The 21,070-nt window shown below is 41.8% G+C and overlaps 1 protein-coding gene across 3 annotated transcripts in view; it reads left to right on the top strand.

Annotated features, from left to right (window-relative positions):
- Positions 1-21,070, top strand: part of st6gal2a (ST6 beta-galactosamide alpha-2,6-sialyltranferase 2a) — a 55,395-nt gene that overhangs the window by 18,424 nt on the left and 15,901 nt on the right. The window contains exons 2-4 of one of the 3 annotated variants that reach the window (XM_042213289.1): positions 14,687-14,777; positions 17,671-17,727; positions 17,798-18,871. In XM_042213289.1, coding sequence (XP_042069223.1) covers positions 17,842-18,871 — 1,030 coding nt within the window. In that variant the 5' untranslated portion in view covers positions 14,687-14,777; positions 17,671-17,727; positions 17,798-17,841. Of the gene's footprint in view, positions 1-14,683; positions 14,778-17,670; positions 17,728-17,797; positions 18,872-21,070 lie in introns of all 3 variants that reach the window. The other 2 variants (XM_005945102.2, XM_005945101.2) reach the window with 2 other exon arrangements.

Raw genomic sequence — 21,070 nt, 5'->3', positions numbered from 1 at the left:
GCCGACGGCATCACCGGCTCTGCTGCGCTGCTGTGCTGACCAGCTAGCAGTGTGTGTTCACTTACATCTTCAACGAGTCCCTGGCGAAGTCTGTGGTCCTCCACATGCTTCAAAAGATCCACCATCATCCCTGTGCCCAAGAACAGCAAACCCTCATCCCTGAACGATTACCGGCCAGTTGCACTGACCTCAGGTAGTAATGAAGGTGTTTGAGAGGCTGCTGAAGAACATCATCTCCTCCTCCATCCCAGACACCACAGATCCGCTGCAGTTCGCCTACAGATCCAACAGATCCACAGAGGATGCCATCGCCCACGTCCTACACACCACTCTCAGCCACGTGGACAAGAAACAGGGTAACTATGTGCGAATGCTGTTTGTTGATTACAGTTCAGCGTTTAACACAATAGTGCCCTGCAGACTGTTCACAAAGCTGAGGGATCTGGGACTTAACAGCCGTCTGTGTGCATGGGTGTTGGACTTCCTCACTGGCAGAACTCAGGTGGTGAGGGTGGGCAGGTGCTTCTCCAACAGCATCACCATCAACACAGGAGCACCTCAGGGATGTGTCCTCTCGCCACTGCTCTACTCCCTCTACACTTCAGACTGTGTGGCCACCCATGGCTCCAACACCATTGTGAAGTTTGCTGACGACACAGTGGTGTTGGGTGCCATCTCCAACAACGATGAGGCGGCCTACATGGATGAAGTGAAGAATCTGGCATCAGTGGTGCCAGGCACCACCTCCCATGCTGGAACGTCGGCAATAGACAAGGAGCTGTGGTGGACTCAGAGAGTCAGCACGAGACTACAAGCCAATTATCATCAATGGAAGCCGTCCAGTGGAGGAGGTGTGCAGTTCCTGTCAAGTATCTTTGGTGTCGGCACATCTCTCAGACCTTGACATGGGCTGCCCTACAGTTCACGAGATCTGCAGGGCTCAAGACAGGCTACCACGTGTATCAACGCATAGGAAGTTTCAGGGCTCCAAAGATCTCTAGATTTTCTATACAGGCGCTGTGGAGAGCATCCTCACTACGCAGTAACATGACATCGTGGTTTGGACAGTGTGTGAAGGCCTTGAAAAGCTCTCCAGAGAGTGATCCGTACAGCAGAACGCTGCTGCAGGATTGCTCTCCCCCCGCTTCAGGACACCTACACCAGGAGATGCCGGACTAGAGCAGCGCAGATACTGAAGGACCCGTCCCATCCTGGCAACAAACTGTTCCAACTTCTGCAATCTGGTAGAAGGTTCCGCATCTTCCGGGCAAGGACAGAGAGACTCAAGAGGAGCTTCTATCCCCAAGCCATCCGTGCCCTAAACACACACACCCGCCCTCTCACATCATCTATAATTGACTGAGACAGGACTCTTCCAGACACTAAACCAAGGCACAATGTACATTTCAATTCCTTTAATTTTAAATATGTTTATATTGTCTATCCTGTAAAATAGTCAGATGTCTATTCATATTAATGTACAGAATTCACCTGCTTGCTGCTACTACTGCACATTCACCCAATGTATATACTATATTAGGGGTGCAACAGATATGTATCGATATTGAACCGTTCGATACAGTGCTTTCGGTTCGGTACGCATATGTATCGAACAATACAAATTTTAATTTATTTTATCAACTTTTCTTCTGACGATGCTGTCTGTGTTGAGCGCTCAGTGAATCTGCGTTCGACTACTCCGCCTAGGCTGCACTGTCGAGCGCGCAGCTCAACACTGAGTCAGAAGGAAGAGCGCAGGGCAAGCTAGCAAGACAGAAGTTAAGCTCTCCTTGCAAATGACCTCCCCCACCCTCATTCAGATCTGGCGTTTGGAATTATTTTGGTTTTCATGTGACGTATGACCCTGAAGGTAAGCGAGTCATGGACTAAAGTAAAACAGTATGTTGGATGTGCCATGCAATGCTCAATTACATGGGTGGGAACTAGTGTGTTAGCGCAGTTAGCTCGTTAACGTGTTGGCCGTCTAGCCCCATGCACGGGGCGATCGGCGGTAGCTCGTTAACGGAGATTTGCCGTGTTGTGGCGTTAAGGTCATTTCAACGAGATTAACCTGAAAGCACTAGTGGGAACACAACGAATATGACTGCACATTTACGCCGACATCATCCTAGTGCAAAGACAAGTGGAAAGACAAAAACAAGCAAGCATGCTACTAACTTTAGCCGAGTCATTTAGACAGCTGTTTAATATGCTGCTGAGAATATAGCCCAGAAGAAGCGGATAGTATAGCTTTTATTTTGGAAAGAGACATTTCTCTGTAATAAACTCTCTTTTCCAAAGATGAGTGATTCCTCAATCAGATACAGGGCTCGCAATATCGCTAGCCCGACGTCCCGGGGCTAGCGATTTTTTCAGTCGGGCTACCAAAATCTATCTCTTCCCTGCCCGTCGGGCTATTGTAGGAAAAATATATGTCAATGCTTTTGCATTCTTTCAGAAATGTAGCTGGGTAATTATGTCATTGGCATCGGTGAGCCACTGTCAATATGTGACATATTGAAATCGCGTTTGAATTTGCGCTTGTTTTTTTGCTTTCACTTTGCAATCGTGCGAACTGTGTATAGAGAGCGACAGCACTGATCTGTGAGTGATGATAATTTGTGCACCAATTCCTCTGACATCGTCTTATTAATCGTTAGCTTACTATGCAAACATGACAAGTGAAATCTCCCGCAGCAAGCTTAAACATGTGAGAGGTTGATCGCGCAGAGAATCGCTGAGCTTATGTGAGTGCGTGTGTAAAAGCAGCAGGATATATATTTTAGTTCTGCTGAGCCAAATAAGACAGGTCAGGGTGAAGAAGTGACAGCCAAAGAAAAGCTTACCACAAAACGGAGAAGTTATGACAAATCAGACTATAAGGCAAAAAGAAAGTGCAGCTTTATGGTTTCATGGACAAAAGAATTTCTGTGGCTGCAATATGACGAGCTAAATAACCAGGGCTGCACATAAGTGGTCCGCAGGTGCGCATTCGCTGTCAAAATAAAAAAACGCACAAGGGTTAGGGTTAAATTTAAAAACTGTACTTTTGAGTTAAAATATATATTTATAATTTTAATAAATGACAAATTAAAAAGGCATGAACATTTTTTTGTATCGAAAAAATATCGAACCGTGACACCAAAGTATCGAACCGAACCGTGAATTTTGTGTATCGTTGCACCCCTAATATATATATTATTTATAATTCATCAGCTTTGATTTCTCATATTTATTCAGACATAAGGAAAAATGGGAGGGGGAACCGCCGCGGTGGTCGTGCTGGGTGTTTTAGTAGACAGAACATATATCATATATATATGTCTTCCTCTACCCCCCCCCCCCCCCAATTTTTTGCACATTTCTTTCTACATAGCACTTTAATTCTTATTGTTTGCACTGAAGCACCGCAGCAATTTCCTAATGTTGTAAACCTCAACATCTGGCAATAAACCCCATTCTGATTCTGATTCTGATTCTGATTACTCTTGTAGTTAGCCTTCTGTGTATCTGTTTACATATTTTTTCCACCCTTTTTGTTGTAGAGTCCTTATTTAGCTTCTGAGATTTAAATAATTTCATTGTTTGTGTAGCTGTTGGAAATGTTTTTTTAAAACCGTGCTTAGCTGCAGTCATGTGATTATTAGCGTATGTGACTGGCAGGCAGTTGATTGGCTGGAACTAGCTGTATTGTGCATGTGAAAGGTGTCATTTGTGCGGAGCCGGTTTCTCTAATGCCAGTACAAATTTACATTTCCACAAAAAGACTGACAGTCAAAACAAGATTACAATAACTACAAGCAAGCAACGAGGAATATTCAGTCAGTTCTCTGTATGTGTACAGTACAATATTAAAATGACCGACGTCAGAGCAAAGCCACGCAGATGTGATCACAGCCAGCCAAGCGGTGTCTGCGCTTACATCTGCATGCACAGCACCACAACTGAATGTAGGTCACAGAAGAAGGCAGTGGTAGTGGTGGTGGGGGTGGGCATTGGAAGTGGAAGTGAGGGGAAGAGGAAGCCCTTCATTATGTCATTGTGTTGGAGTTTCAGTGACAGGACTAGAATAGGATGTACAGGGAGGTTTTAAGAATTAAAGTAATAATTCTTCTACATGTCCGCAAAAACAAAGATGCAATATGTCAGCAGGCCCGTCTTGTTCCTCTCTGACAGGATCAGAAAACAACTACCTGCATTAGATAAATGACTTCTGCTCACTTGTTTTGCTCTTTTTTTGGAGGTTTTTTTCCCAGCACAAGAAAACATTTCAGCTTTGACATTATCCTGTCTCCACTTTCTCATTTATGTGGGCTTCAGTCTATTTGCTATTCTTATCAGCTGCTCTTTGAAGTTGGAAGATGTGATGAAGTGTAGCAGGCCCTTTGGAGAGCTCAGATACTGCCAGTGTAATTACACAGGATGAAGTGTTCTGTACCACATGGTAATAACTCCATCGCCTCCTGAGGCTAAAAGTACGCTGGACTTTGCAGCAGGGCACTTATGAAGCGAGGAAGGAGAGACTCTCCTCATTTAATCTTTGCATGCGCTTCGTCTTTATGTTCAATTTCTCACTTCAGCTCACGTATTCAAGTGACCTCTGATGTCTTGCTTCTTATTTTCGGTGTCTCATTTGTTCCTTGTCAGATCCAGAACCACCCAAGTTTCCCCAGATTAGATGAGAAAGTGCAGCATGTACAGAACAGTGAAACGTTATGCACTGGACGGGCTAAGTTTGAATGATATCCATTAACTTTGGACGATTGGACAAATGCACCGCCCAACCCTGTTATTTAAAAAAAAGAAAAAGAAAAAAGAAGCCGTTCCAGTGATGGCCCCGGCTCTGGAAGTGTGTCTGTCTCAATGACACTTACAGCTTGAATCATGTCTGCAGACCAAAAACGTTGGACGCATTGATTCTGATTTCCAGAGTCTGTATTTGGTATGTTGCTAACATGGCTAATTTCCATCTCTGTCTCATATAGAGCAGTTTAATTGGTGAGATCAAAGGCTGTGTAGCTGTTTCATCACTTTTACACTTTATTCTTTTGCCTTTTGGAGTAATTTATTCAATCTCTTCTTCTGGAAAAGTTCTGCTCATGTGAAGGGGAGTGAAGCGTGAAATCTGAAATGCAGATTAGTTGGTGGAATTGCACCAAAACAACATTCTCCTTGACTTTGAACTAGGTGATGTGAATAAGCAATGAATAGGAAAGGGCTCTGTTCCAACAAGCTCTGACTTTAGCCATAAACATATCAGAGCAGATTAACTCAGAGATGTTCAACTCGTAGCTTTCAGTTCCGTGAAGGCTGATCAGAATAAGTTCAGTCTGCTCTGAGTGCGTTCACCCCGAGTTAAGTGTGTGCATGAGTAGAGGGGGAAAAAGCGTTCATCAGCAGAGCTTCGGGATGCACCATGGCAACCGGTAAATAAAGAGCAAAGTTTCCATTTGAGTCCAGTTGACCGAGGAATATGAATGTGTGTCACCGTGGACCATGAGGTTGATCTCAAAGAACAGAACAGAGTCAGTTTAGTTAGCTTGAACCACGCTACCGGCATAATAAACACTGTTACATTTTTAAAAAGAGGATATCATTTTTTTGTAGTGTCTTTTTTTATCTTTTGCTATGTGCTAACATGGCTAATTTCTTTTACCTAGTTTGAATTTTCAACAGGTAGAATCCACATCCTCTGTCATGTGACTGATTCAGGTGGTTTACATACATACATACATATTGCTGTCAAGCTTAAAGGTTAATATTTATTCCAAAGTGAAGAGATAAGTTGGGTTGAAATATTTCTTTTCTGTCAGAAGCTTATAAAAATGTGTTTTAAATAAATAACAAAGGTGTAGAAAATCCTAAATCTAATCAGTCAAAAGCTACTAGTCCTACAGAATAACACAAACAAAATGGAAAAGTTAATTCATTAATCAGTTCCAAATAAATAATGTACACAATAATAGAAAATATAATCTCAAATTATATCAGTTCCTCTGTATAGACTTAAAGTGTTAAAGAACAAAAACATGTACAGTGGGACAAAAAAGTATTTAGTCAGCCACCGATTGTGCAAGTTCCCCCACCTAAAATGATGACAGAGGTCAGTAATTTGCACCAGAGGTACACTTCAACTGTGAGAGACAGAATGTGAAAAAAAAATCCATGAATCCACATGGTAGGATTTGTAAAGAATTTATTCGTAAATCAGGGTGGAAAATAAGTATTTGGTCAATAACAAAAATACAACTCAATACTTTGTAACATAACCTTTGTTGGCAATAACAGAGGTCAAACGTTTACTATAGGTCTTTACCAGGTTTGCACACACAGTAGCTGGTATTTTGGCCCATTCCTCCATGCAGATCTTCTCGAGAGCAGTGATGTTTTGGGGCTGTCGCCGAGCAACACGGACTTTCAACTCCCGCCACAGATTTTCTATGGGGTTGAGGTCTGGAGACTGGCTAGGCCACTCCAGGACTTTCAAATGCTTCTTACGGAGCCACTCCTTTGTTGCCCGGGCGGTGTGTTTTGGATCATTGTCATGTTGGAAGACCCAGCCTCGTTTCATCTTCAAAGTTCTCACTGATGGAAGGAGGTTTTGGCTCAAAATCTCACGATACATGGCCCCATTCATTCTGTCCTTAACACGGATCAGTCGTCCTGTCCCCTTGGCAGAAAAACAGCCCCATAGCATGATGTTTCCACCCCCATGCTTCACAGTAGGTATGGTGTTCTTGGGATGCAACTCAGTATTCTTCTTCCTCCAAACACGACGAGTTGAGTTTATACCAAAAAGTTCTACTTTGGTTTCATCTGACCACATGACATTCTCCCAATCCTCTGCTGTATCATCCATGTGCTCTCTGGCAAACTTCAGACGGGCCTGGACATGCACTGGCTTCAGCAGCGGAACACGTCTGGCACTGCGGGATTTGATTCCCTGCCGTTGTAGTGTGTTACTGATGGTGACCTTTGTTACTTTGGTCCCAGCTCTCTGCAGGTCATTCACCAGGTCCCCCCGTGTGGTTCTGGGATCTTTGCTCACCGTTCTCATGATCATTTTGACCCCACGGGATGAGATCTTGCGTGGAGCCCCAGATCGAGGGAGATTATCAGTGGTCTTGTATGTCTTCCATTTTCTGATGATTGCTCCCACAGTTGATTTTTTCACACCAAGCTGCTTGCCTATTGTAGATTCACTCTTCCCAGTCTGGTGCAGGTCTACAATACTTTTCCTGGTGTCCTTCGAAAGCTCTTTGGTCTTGGCCATGGCGGAGTTTGGAGTCTGACTGTTTGAGGCTGTGGACAGGTGTCTTTTATACAGATGATGAGTTCAAACAGGTGCCATTCATACAGGTAACGAGTGGGGGACAGAAAAGCTTCTTACAGAAGACGTTACAGGTCTGTGAGAGCCAGAGATTTTCCTTGTTTGAGGTGACCAAATACTTATTTTCCACCCTAATTTACGAATAAATTCTTTACAAATCCTACCATGTGGATTCATGGATTTTTTTTTCACATTCTGTCTCTCACAGTTGAAGTGTACCTCTGGTGCAAATTACTGACCTCTGTCATCATTTTAAGTGGGGGAACTTGCACAATCGGTGGCTGACTAAATACTTTTTTGCCCCACTGTATATGGAATTCAAGAAAAGAGGAAGATGAACAAAAAAGGAGAACATAAACAAAACCACTCAGTTCTTATTGTCTGCTTACAAAAAACAAGAATCATCCACTTAAAATCTGACATTTTGATGCAAAGTTCATTCAGTTTTTGTAAAATGCCTTGAATGAAAGCGGAAAGTCTGCACTTCAATCAAACTTAGATTGCTTGATTTGCGATCCACTATGGTGGTGTGCAAAGGCAAAACTACAAGAATTGTGTCTTTGCCCCAAACATCGCAGCATCACCTGTATATAACAAACTCTTCTTTTCATCAGTGTTCATTGGGAGGTCTTGTTCTGAAGGCTTGTTAACATTTTCCATTGTCTTTTTGTCTCACTCACACTCCTAATAAACTTGTGTGTATAGGTACATTAGCACTAGAGGTGGGCAGATATGGGCAAATATTGATAGTATAATTACCAATGCTGGTATTTTCATTAGGTTGATACCAGCACATTGGCAATGCTTTGTTTCTGTCCGCTTCTGTGTGTAACCCACTGAATTGTGTAAAATAAATTTTATTTTCAATTTTATTAATTTTTTTCCTGTAACATGCACCGTGACAAATGTCTGAACCTTTTTGTGTTTGACTGTCACGATGTTTTATTTATAGCCTATTGCACATTTAAACAACAGAAGTTGACCCAAAGAGCTTTAGAGACGGGCACGTTTACACTCCAGGTCTCCAAAAACCCCAGTTTCAAAATGGAAAAGCCAAAAGGCGTGTTTGATCGTATTAAATCACTACTGTGAAAAGTAAAAGTGATTTATTGGTCATTAAAATGTATTCAGAATTTGCATATTGATGATGATTTACCTCATAAATCATGACACGCTGCTCTGCCCTATATAAGCTTTATGTGTATCTGTATATACAGAACAGACCCTGTATTTATTTCGTATCGACTCTATACCGAAATCTGCAGTATTGCACGTTCTAATTTAGCACGTGTTGCTGCTGCCAGCTGCTGCTTCTATGCTGTGTGCATTTACCTAATCTGACATGACTCTAACTCACCATGATATTTGGTTCGACGCTGTGCTTTTGTGTCGTCTCCCTTTTAGTTTTATTGACTTTATGTGACCATGTCTTTGTCTTTTTATTGCCAAGCCCCAACTGTAAATATAGTTAGGCATGTCAACATATTTGAAAATGTCCCACTGTCTCCAACCAGCTTTTAAAAACGTAGTTTAAACATTTAGTCATCTCAGGCTAATCTTTATTGGTATTACTCGCTTCATCTTCAGCTTCTCAAATGTCACAGCCAGCTTTTCTTCAGTGTGACTGACTGCAACGGGACAAATGATTGATTGTTGATGTGTTGTGTGTCTAAAGCTTTATGCAGATCAATTATATTTAAACAGCAATTGCAATCATGTCAAAGCAGTCATGTTACTAAAAAAATGAACTAATGTCTAACTGTAATTTCAGTGTTTGTAGAAACATAAACTCCTGGAACCTAATTCGCTCCACTTTGTATGATTGAAGAAGTTAAATTGAGTGAAAGAACTGATTCAGATGCTGTCAGAAGAAACGAGTTGGAGAGAAACTCAGAGTTTGCAGCATGAATTAAAACCTGGCTTCTGAAACGAGGTCTGGGGCACCGGCAGGGTCTTCACCAGTCTCTGTTTCGCCTCACGCTGCTGCACATTACGCAGCTATTAAGGCTTTATTGTGGTTGAGCGTCGTAGTAGCTGGACGTGTCTAAAGATGTTTGTACCCGTTAGAATAGTCTAAGCTGAAGGCAGATTAAAACACCCTCCGTTCTTGCACGCCACTTCATGCAGCTCTCATCTGCCTCCAGAAAGACATTCGGTCACATCCCAATAGACACAAATTCCTGGGATAAGACAAGCTGCCATTTATTATGAATAAACTCTATTTATTTATAATAAATGGCAGTTCCAAATGCACAGTTTTTGAACTCTGGAAAATGAGTATATGGGGCAGACTTTGGAAGCTCCCATGCACGCTGACAGGCACTTCAGTGTTAGGGGCCAGTGCGTAGTTTCTCTGAACTAGCTCTTCAGATATGCTGTCCAACCAAGTCAGACATCAAATGCGTTCATAGCCATCCCCATCGGCCACACTCGGATTGGAATGCATCCCATCATCTTACACAAGCTTGTGAATGTGAAAAGGTCCACAGGAGAGGAGTACAATAACTCTCCGCTCGCTCACCTGCGGAGGGCCGGCCATTCACATGGTCAAGTGGGTGTGAATGTCAGATCTATTTTAAAAGATTATGGTTGGTGTTGGCATCAGATGTGGGGTGAGCAGCCTTGGGGCCAGCTAAAATAAATTTTGGATGGAGCATAAATCCAAAGCATGCTTGAGATCAAAATACAATTTGGGTGTGAAAACTTCTCCAAAAAACCCAAAATACACTCTTTAAGTTCAAGTTCATAAATAACTCTGGGTCCCAGCAGTGAGGGTGCATTCACCCATCTAGCAGCCCCTCCTGCTTCAGCCTATTTCTAACAGTCTCCCTCATGTAATACATCACTGGAAAATCTATTTCCCACACTATGTGGAGCACATACTGCATTTGCATTTATACTACACTATGCTCTCTTCCCATAATCCTGGGAGACTTGGCTTGGAAAATTCTAACCTGTTCATAAATGAATTCGAGTATCTACAATAGCTGACCACACGGTTCACTCTTCGATTTGTTGGTCCACAAATTCTTAGTGAACCTCATCTTGTTGCCTTTTCCTTTTTGTTTTTTTCTTTTTACCTCGTGGTGATGTATTAGTTTACAGCTACTAGCGGCAGTTCGAACCATTGCAAAGCAAATATTAAAGAAATTCAGCGTTATTTATTTTTTAAAAACTCTTTCACGTGGAAAAGAACTCCGCTCTTGAGTGCTCAATATTTTATTAGGAACAAGTCCTTTGGTTCGTGTAGTAGTTCAGAAAATGTGCAGCCGTCTATTGTAATGCCGTGCGGAAAAATTGGGACCGAAAGCAAGCACTGCTTCAGAGCAAGCCTGCGATAATTACTCTGTGCTTTCGGTTCAACCGTATCTTTTATAGGACTCTTTTATTGCTTCTCTTTTGTTTTGTGATGATGTGTTAAACATCGAATATTAATCTTTGTCGGCCCACTCACTGAATAACTCTTCTTAAATTCAGCGAGCCTCACAAACATGTTCCTATGACCCATCTTCAGAATTTCCATTTTTATTTTCTGTAAATGTTATGTGGCTCTTGCTTCATAAGCCAAAGCCAGAACCTCTTCAGAGACTTATGTTAACTTGCAGGAGAAATTTTTCAAGGCGTCCATGATGAAAGTATTCGTATCGTGGCCGCCCCTCACCAGTTCCTCAGCAGGGTGCTGTAAAGTGGATTCTCTGAGATGGTGTGCAGCTGGATCCCCCGAGGGCTCTTCTTACCTGGCAGCCAGATACTGGCTGGAGTTCAGCGTGCTGAGAATATTACAGCAGGGAGCTGCAAGGCATGCTCAAGGAATGTGGTTATGTAAAAGAAATGGAAAAGAAATGTAACTATAAATATATTCTCTATATTGTACTCTTTCTTGCCTCTCTTGTGGAGTCACATTGCAGTTTTATGGCTCGACTGTGGTTCAGTGTTGGTGCTATGCAGAGCTTTGCAGAGCTGTCTTTAACTACCCAGGTGACAGTTTTAATAATATGTATAACAACTGGACATGTCTGCTACTGTTGTTCATGCTTTGCCCCTGCCTTGGAAAAAATATGGTGCATGTGTAAGCAATGTGCTCCTGGCTTGCTGGAGGTACACATGCTACTATAGCCTCCCTGTAGGCAGAATTTCCATAATCATATCTAATTTGGCGAAGAGCTACACAAATCGACACCATCATCGGACTATATACAGACATTTAAACTGCTGTAGAGTCCCAGAGCAACTACATCATATTGATCTCAGCAGGTTTAAATGCAATTCATGCAGGAGGAAATGACGTCGGCCCCGCTGTTTGAAAAGTCATCCTTTTGTTTTTTTTTAACTAAGTGAAGATAAAAGATTGGTGTATGAAAAGCAGCCCAGTGATTCTTATCAGAGTTTCCACCTACGTGCACGAGACCACAAACCAGGAACTCTTTGTCAAGGGAGATGTTAGGGGGCCTAACAGTGCTGCATTATGCTAATCACACAGTTGTAGCATAGTCGTTTTTTTTAAGGCAATCAGTGTGAATTAAAAAAAAATAATTGTAAAACATAACCATGGGTGTGCGCAGCTTTTATAACACTATCAGCAAATTTCTGTCTCTTCAGGAACAATTACACCTATAACACTTTGTCTGAACCACAACGTTAGTTATACAAGTGCCTTCTTGAACACTAATTTTCTCACAGTTCAGCTAATTTTAGGAGGGACTTCTTAAAAGTCTGTTAGTTTATGCAGGATTTGTGCACTTTGTTGCATTTCAGTGTCATAGAGCATGTCATAAACTTTATAAACGTTATATAATATCGTGTAGTACAAATGAAACGTTAACCTTTTACATAATATCTTGAAGACAGCTGATATTAATGTTAAATGCCCAACTAAACACTATCACAACATAAGTGAATACTAAAAAAACAACCTTCTTATCCTGATGTTATTATTTTATGGTATTTTGCCTCAAAAAACAAAACAAGGAAAGATGGCCCAAAGGTAACTATCTGGACACCCTGCTAAACGTCAGTTGCCATCTTCTTTTCCTTATCATAGATGATATACAGTTTATTTTGGTTTTGCAGTTTTTATATTGGTTGTTGAACCACTGTGTGCAGAGTTTTAATAAAAATGCTATATATATTTTTGTGATATTCTCTGTCAAGAAGACTAGAATGATAGACGTGGATGCTGGGCGTCTGAGCGTGTACGGCATTCAGGAAAGCAGGTTCAGAATAAGTGACCTTTTGGAAAATAAAGCCTCACCTGGCATGCAAAGTAAAGAAGACTCTAGTGGAATACAGAATATTTAGAAAACGCCACATAAAATTTCAGAATAAGATCCAGGTCCTGGTCCTCATGTGTCCCCTATACCAGGATGCTCAGATGTACAAAAATGTGAGTTTGGATGGCAACGAAAAAGGCATTTAAAAAAAATCTATAACTAAGATTATAGAGCCAAGGTAGGTACAGCGACTTACTTTCATCATATTATTTTGATTTTAAAATGTTAAACAAAACATTGAAAAGATAAGAGAAGAAGATCGCACTGGTAATAAAGTGAAATATTCAGTTGTGATTTTTGTGAATAGTTGTCCATAGTTAGGTTATGAGTAAGAGAAGATGGAGTGTTTACTCTTGGTTGTTGTGGAAGTGTTGGGACTTGATACCAAAGTGTTGACATATGCATGTAATATCCTGTTGTTAGATGTCACAAATGTGAATGTTTCACGTGAATATGGCACTTACTTGTTCTTGTTCGGTCATTGTTTTTCACTCAAACTCTCTAACACAGGTAAATAATATTTTACTATAGCTATCAAGTCAACAGGCCAGTTTGACTGCAGTTATGTGATGGTGGTTACCTGCATTTACATGCACTGCTGCACAACTTAATCTGATATGTAACTGAAGTTCAAGCTAATTGAAGATAAAGAGAGAAAGGATATATGATTTTGTGAACTAAGGAGGAAGCAACACAAGGGCTTTCTCTGACTGCTTTAGGACAATCAATCACTCCTCCCAGAAAATTTAAACACGAACGCCTGGCAGAGGACCGGCAGACAAGCTACAAAAATACTTTTTTACTCCCTTATGAGGTACCTGCAAAAGCTGAGCACATCAGCTTTTGAGCTCATCTTTCATCCAGCCATGCTTCAGAAAATCTCGGGGGGTACATGGGTAGAACAAAATAAAGTAAAAAAAATAAAAATAAGAAATGGTTGATTCATTTTTGCGTTATTGCATTTAGAACTGTTTATAACTACAGGCGATATCTCTAACTGGGAAGCTGTGTATAACACTGAAACTGAAAATAGGATGTGATGATTTGCAAATGTCATAAACTCATTTTGTATTCGCAGTAGAGCAAAGCACACAAATCAAATATTTAAATCAAGAAAACGTAACATTTTAAGAAGGGCAAAAATGTCATTCTGAGAGTGATGGCAGCAACACATTTTTAAAAAGTCAGGACAGGGTCACGCTTACCTCTGTGTGTCATCCCCTCTTCTTTAAATAAGAGTCTGTAAATATCTGGGAAATAAGGAGACCAGCTTTTGACAGCTACCTATAGGGTGGTGTGGACACGCAAGTTTTAAGAATGAGACAAAGTGGGATTTTAAAATTGGTACAACAGGTTGTCCACTAAATATCTTGGCACACGTTCAAATCTCAGTGACCTTGACTTGGAGCTTAAGGTCAGAATAAGTTAGAACAAAGCATTGTAAGACTTTTAGACTGATGCTATGTGGTTCTCAGGCCAAATGTCCAGTAATTCTGAAGGTTCAGTGGACTTTCAGAGGAAATTAAAAACACATTGAGGAAAAGGCCATGGCTAAACAGAAACATCGCACATATCTGCAATAATATATAAACCACAGAATGCTAAATAACTAAAAACATATTTTAGCTCATTCAATGGCTGTTTGACAGCAACGTGACTCGGTTAACTTAAGTCAAACTGTAGCAACAGTGACAAGCCCTTTTCAGCATCCCTTGGGAGAACTCTTATCTGCTGTTGTCTGTGTTGCTTGAATGTTTGTTATTTTCATATTTGACTGTGTTAGATCTCTTAGAGACGTGCAGGTGTTTTCCCGTTTCTGAACATGTTTGCTTTGTCATTTGCATTCCATAACATTCAAGCAGCTAACCACTCTCCTCTTTCCTGCTGCACAAGCTTCAGCTGCTTCACTTTCATACACCCACTTTTGATTTCGGTCTTATTCTTTACAAGATCCGCGCTTTATATTCTGTTTGCCTCCTTTGTCCATCACAGCCTCCTGCCAAGTCATTTTGTCTTCTTTTGCTGTCTGGCAACGTCTCTCTTACATGTTTCCCGTTTTGTTGTTTCTTTGTGTATCCCTCAGAAGATAGCTCTCTACTCCGCCCCCGCCTCTCCATCTGTGCCACACACTTGTGTTGTTTCACAGTTACTGAAGCACACATCCTGATTGCTACCAGGTGAGGCAAACTACAAATGCACACACATGCTTGCATGACATGCGTTGGAGCACACACATACAGTCTGCAGTGGTTCAGTGGTGCATTTAGATGACATTTGCTTAGTGATAACATTGCCACTGGCTAGGTTTGTGTTTTGCACTTTGTCTTTGCTTTTTGTGTGTCGGGCATACTGCAGCTGTTGTTTTCAGGTGTTAAATGGCGCATTTTCCATTTAGGAACATTTGACCTCCAGTGTGGTAGACATGTCAAAACTCCTAGAAGGAAAATCCCACCTGACTGTGGTTTTAAATGTTCTCAGAGGAATCAGATGTGTGTTTCCACAGTGTATTTTCTTTCTCTCATGCCGTTCCTGCTCCCTCTAGCCTAGTTTCTCCCTGCTGCTTTCCTCCTGCTTGACTGGGGTCAGCAGATGAGCTTTGACCTCCTGTGTGGCCCCTGAGCGAACAGCTTGGAAGCTGCGTGAACGCATAGGGGCGGAAGGCCACAGGGGCACCCGAGATCAGTTGTGCTGTACTCTGCAGGACCCAGCAGCTGCAGAGACAGGAAGCTGTAATTAGGACTAGAAGAGGCTTAATACTCAGAGCCATTTTTTTTCCTTCCTGCCAGTCCTCCATTCTTGCTCTCTTTCTCTCTCTAGAGAGAGAAATGCTTCCACATTAGGAGACCAAAACTCGCAATTACATGTGATTGTAATCCTCTGATGTGAGGCAATTTAATGCTTCATTTATTCACCTTCATTGCTGTATATTTCATGCCTTAATCCATCAGTGAGCCCAACGTTTTGTACACCAGAGTATTATCAAAGCTGTAGGGGGGGCGTGCAACAAAGTGAAGTAAACAAAGGTGCTATGTTGTCAGATTTGCAAAGTAATGTAACAACGAATGCTTTTGAATATTATTGTTGAATATTATCACACAGGAAAAAAAACAAAAAAAACAACTACAAGTAAAAGAATTACACCGTGATGCCTTTGCCTTTGTAAATGGAGGGACAGTAACTGCGTGTAATACCTGCCAGTCAGATTAACAGTATTTCGTCTCTATCTGCCATTCTTCAATTCATCTCATGTAAGCAATGTGGCGCACAGCGTGACGTGGAAAAGGCACATCCCTTTGACGTTGCGTGAGGAACTCTGTATTCCTCGTCCACAGGAAAATCCAAAAAAGGAGGTTTAAAAAAATCACAGTTTTCGGTGATTCGAAACGCCGTTTACGTGTAGAGGAAACAGCTGCGTTTTCAAAAATACCCGTGTAGGTGCAGACATAGTGTAAAAGAGTTAGTAGTTTATTTTCTTACTATCTGTAATTTATTGCAGATTACTTGTATTTGCTTAATTGTTTACTAAATGTTTGAGGTGTGAAATAAACCACAATGGAGCAAAGTATGGGTGTGTGTGGTTGGAGGATGTGTTTGTGCGTGTACCTGTGCGCGTGCACGCACGGGGGGCGAACATTTTTCTTGTAAAACAAAGGGGGCCCAGCAAAAAAGTTTTGAGCCACTGACTTAAGGTGTGTGTGTGTGTGGACAGACAATTTGCACGCCACTATAGTTGTGAGGACCAACAGTCACTTATAGGGGCAAATTGCCCGACCCCACGAGTTTGAAGGCATTTTTGCGGCTCAAAATGTGATTGTAGTATCAGGGTTAGGATGAGGTTATGGTTACGTTTTAGGCTGAGAGTTAGATATTCATTTGTGATTGTTGGGGTAAGTGGCTAGGGAAAGCATTATATCAATTAGATGTCCTCACTAAGAAAAATAAAAGTGTGTGGGTGTGTCATAAAAAAACAAGACTATACAGCAATTTATTTTTTTTTGAAAAGTAAAAAAGAAGGAAATTAATCAAAATTAAACTATCATTTTGAGTAAATAGTAGGATAATGGCAGATTCTTGATTATAGGAACCATTGTTTCATCAATGTTCAGGTACAAGAACTGGACTTAATAAGGAATGAAAAAATAGCCAATGCACAAAGACAAATTTCAAAGAAATTCAAAAACCCTGCTCAAGACCACTTTAGAAAAAATGCAAAAGTCACTCAGGACTTGTGCACAATAAGGTATTAATCTATACCACTTCTAAAAATGTGTCAGTACGTTGCTACATGTTTCTTTATGAATACACATAAAGAGTAAAAGCCATCATAATATGAAACAGATGCAAACATCTTTAGAGGCAGAGTCATAAACTTTTAAAATGTCCTCATGCCTCCTTATGGGTTATATCATCTCATGAATCAATTAAATGTTCATTTAGCAGCAGGTAGCAGTGATGTAAAGCATTACTAATTGATCAGCCATTTGGTTCATCACTGTGTACATCTTGGGGAAAGTACTTTAAAGACAAAATCACGACATTCAACTGCCGATCTGTGACACAGCAACAGAAAACCCCCCACAACATTGCGGTTGCCGTTAAAGTCATTTTGAAAGCTACTATTTAAACAAAGCTTCCACGTGAAAGGCTTCCTTTGAAGCTTTTGTGTGGAGGCTTAAAGTTTCCTTCAAAACCTGTTGTTCAAACCTTCAAACCTCACGTTAACAAGCTTCCATGGGAAAACTTGGGTTGTTTTTGTTTATTAAATTGGGGAATTCATCCAATGATCCAAATTGTATTTCATCTTTGTCTGATGTTGCGTTTAAAAACAGCCGGCGCAGCTTTAGTTTTAAAGTTGCGTCTGGAGCTTTCAGTCTTACATGAGGGAAGTTTGATTACAACTAATAAATGGGGCCAGTCTTTAAAAATTCTCTTTAGTTGCAAATGGAAAGCGGCCAAGTTCTTGTGCGCAGACAGTGGTTTCCTGTGTGAGCCGTATGGTTTCACGCTCACATCCCCTCATGCATGCATGTGCACGCTGCCTCAACTAATTAGTACCTCTCTTTTTCGCAGGGTCCTGTTATATCCTGGCAGACACATGGACAGGGAGAAATAAAACCGTCAGTTCAGGTGAGTATTTCAAACCTCTCGCTGCCTCTTTTGGGCTTCCTATCGGTTTTTAACTGTACTTCCTTTACAGGCCCTCCACCTGACCTCTGGGGTAAGTCCTAGCTGTGGGACTTGATGTTGGTGGGCCCACAGAGCTGGCGTGCATGTGAGAAAGAGGCAATGAAGTCCAGTATGAGGCACTGGCGGAGGCTGATGCTGGTGGGAATACTGGCCTGGGCTCTCTTCTTTCTCGCCCTCCTGTCGTATTTCCTGGATGCTCGTGTGGATGAGCCCCTTACTTCTGCTGGTGCTTTACTCTCCCAGCACCCAGACACACGCCGTCTGGCCTCCATACAGGCCTCCCATCAACAGCATGCCGTGGTAAAGCTGACTTTACCATTAACTACAACGTATCCCAGAGATAAACCGGAGCTGGAGCCTCTTGTCAAGTCCGGGACCCCAGAGACCAACCTGGAGATGAGCCAGAACCCAAACAATCTTCCTTACGCTGTTTATGGCAGCCAGGAAGTAAGTCGCCAGGACTATCTTGACCCACAGAGCCTGGCAGCCTGGTCTTCCTTTGGTACAGAAAATGTGGGTTCTCACTCAGATCCTGTAGTCCAGAGTCGTGAGCGACAGTCACAGACTGCAGACTATCAGAACCACTTCAGCAACACTCAATACCAGGGTGGCAGGGAGGAAGGTGATGAAAAAGAAAATGAAGATCTGGGAAACAGAAGGAAGAACAGAGTACACAGTATGGCCGGTGATGACTTCTCTGATCTGGAGGAATTCTATTTCTCCAAATCCATCTCGCTAATAAAGCGGCTCTGGAAGGGTCGAGTGTCGGCGGGCATGCTGAGTCTTCGACTGCAGCGTGCCATGAAGGAATACGTCAACTCCAACAAACACCATGTTTCCTACAAGGGGAATCGCAAGCCCGCTCAGAGTGCCAAGGAGCTGCTTTGTGAATTGAAGAATCAGGCCCGGCTGAGGACAGTAGACGGGTTGGAGCAACCCTTCTCTTCACTTGGCTGGGCTCGTCTGGTGCCATCCCTTCCCCTGGAGCAGCTGTACAAAAAGGAGAACAGGAGAAGCTTCAAGACCTGTGCTGTGGTCACCTCTGCTGGGGCCATCCTTCGCTCACGATTAGGCAAAGAGATTGGTAAGCACCAAATAAGTCACTTTCTGGCATTTTCCAGAAAAAGTCTACTGCAAACGTGTATTCTGTTGAAACTTGTGCAATTACAGATACTTTTCCCCGAATGTCTTAAATACAGCACTATAATAATTATATAATCTAAATAATTTCCATGAAATTCTTTATAACAAATTATGAGACAAAGTGGAGCCGGTGCTGCAATTAGAAGGCTTTGTGTGTCTCTGACAGTAAAGGCTAAAATGGAATTCAATCCTATTCAACAGTAGTAAATTTCACAGAAATTAGTTTGTGAAGAAGTCTCAGTCTTGGTCTCAGTTGACTGCAGGTGAGTGCAGCTGACTGAAACTAGCATCAAGTCACAGGGTGTAGAATTTCACTGAAGTGTTTTATGGAGAAACAGCAATACTCGGAATTAAGTAGGAACAATAACAGGTTGGACATGTTACTGCTGCTAAATAAAGGTGTCCCCTGTACCTAATAATAAATTACCATTAAATGATTCATTAGATTGTTTGATTGCTGCACAAAAGACTCGCCTGTTTTCTAAGTGTCCCACTCAGGAGTGGTAGTCTGAAGGTCAGCACATTTCCACTTTGTGCCTGCAGAGATTAGCATTTGCTCAGGTTTTTGTGTGGCTTTTGCTGATTAACTTGTCAAGCTGATTGTGCGCAGCGTTGAGTGCGTGCCTAGTAAGCTAGATATCTTTGCATTTGAATGTGTGCGTTCTTGGTTTAGAGACTTTTGGCAGCTCTCCGGTAAGTGGGGAGAGTGTGAATTCAGTGACAGATGGCTCCGCAGAAAAAACAGAACCCCCTCTGGTAACCAATCAGGCCTCTTCACATCACATATAGCTTCCTTGCATTTCTCTCTGAATTCAGCTGTTCAGGGCAAGCGCTAGAATTAATAAGAAGGTCTTCAGCTTTGTGGCTTGAATTTTTTTTTTTTTACATCTCTATAGACTGATACGGGTATACAGATGTCACTGCCACAGAACACGTTTTACAAGAAAGACAAGAAAGTACACCACACAGAGAAATGGGTACATGCGGGCAATGGAAACAGACTTCTGCAGGTGACCCTTTGGTTATCAGTGAAAACATCGATGCCACAAGCCTTCAGTCTTTAGCGCGCTATTCTGTTGTGTGCTACTTGGAAATCAGCAGCAACATCATTTCCTACAATTTGAAAAACATACAAGCCACCTCCCATTGTTAGTGCATGAACACGTGACTTGGTATACGAGAAACAGGTGACTGAGATGGGAATGAGTTTTCAGTTTCAGGCACCAAATCTAAATCTTTCTGTATCATCATCTCCCATGTTTGATTTTGATGCCTGGCCAGTCATGTGTCCCATATGCATGTGCTCGCATACAAAAAATAATAATAATAAATTCTACCAGTGTTATACGGTACTTTAGTCACGAATTAAATAAAGAGCTGTTCTAAACAGTATCCTGAGTTGGTATGATTACACACAAACCTTCCTATAGAAAGCTGCTGTTGATGATTTCTGAGGTCACCCACATCTCAGTGTAAAAACAGCTGCAGGATACCCGTTCAGTGTGTAATCATCTACGTATTCAGTTAAGAGATGTTTAACTGATGTGCTGTAGTGTCTTGATAAATGGGACCGTTGTTATGAAGCTGATTATTTATTGAACAGCGTCACAGTGCTTTAAAAGAAACAGCATGTATTTGCTACATTAATTCTCAGGCTTAGCTTCAGCAGGAAATCAGATGGCATTGATCTCACTCTGTCTACTCATTCTCACCCTGTTGTACCCCCTGAAAGGCTTCTCTGTGCCAGAACCTGTATTTTGCAGGTATGAACAGTGAGTCATTCATTCATTCAGTTAACCTGTCCGGACTTGAATATGACGACCGCTCTAAGTTTTGAGAATACCAGAGGCAGGTTGACTGACTTTTGGATTGTAATGTTCCTAAGTGTCTATACACCACTGAGGCCATGCTGTGAGAGTTTGTTGGTCAGGACTTGGTTCATAGTAAGTGTGGTGATGTGTGCCTGCCATCATGTGGTGAACACGGCAAACTGCATCCTCATTCCAAACACGGTATGGAGAAGATTCGTCTTTGGCAGGGTTATTTAGTTTAATGCAAACATGCTGCAGTAAAATACTCAATTCAGAGGTTTGTTTTATTTATCAGTGTTTAGACACAACTCTAGTGTCATTTATGTTTC

Source organism: Haplochromis burtoni, unplaced genomic scaffold (genome assembly GCF_018398535.1).
Source record: "Haplochromis burtoni strain Fernald_Lab_line unplaced genomic scaffold, NCSU_Asbu1 Contig_432, whole genome shotgun sequence".
NCBI lineage: Eukaryota > Metazoa > Chordata > Actinopteri > Cichliformes > Cichlidae > Haplochromis > Haplochromis burtoni.
Note: the sequence above shows the minus strand (reverse complement) of the source record. Positions and strands in the feature narration are given on the sequence as shown.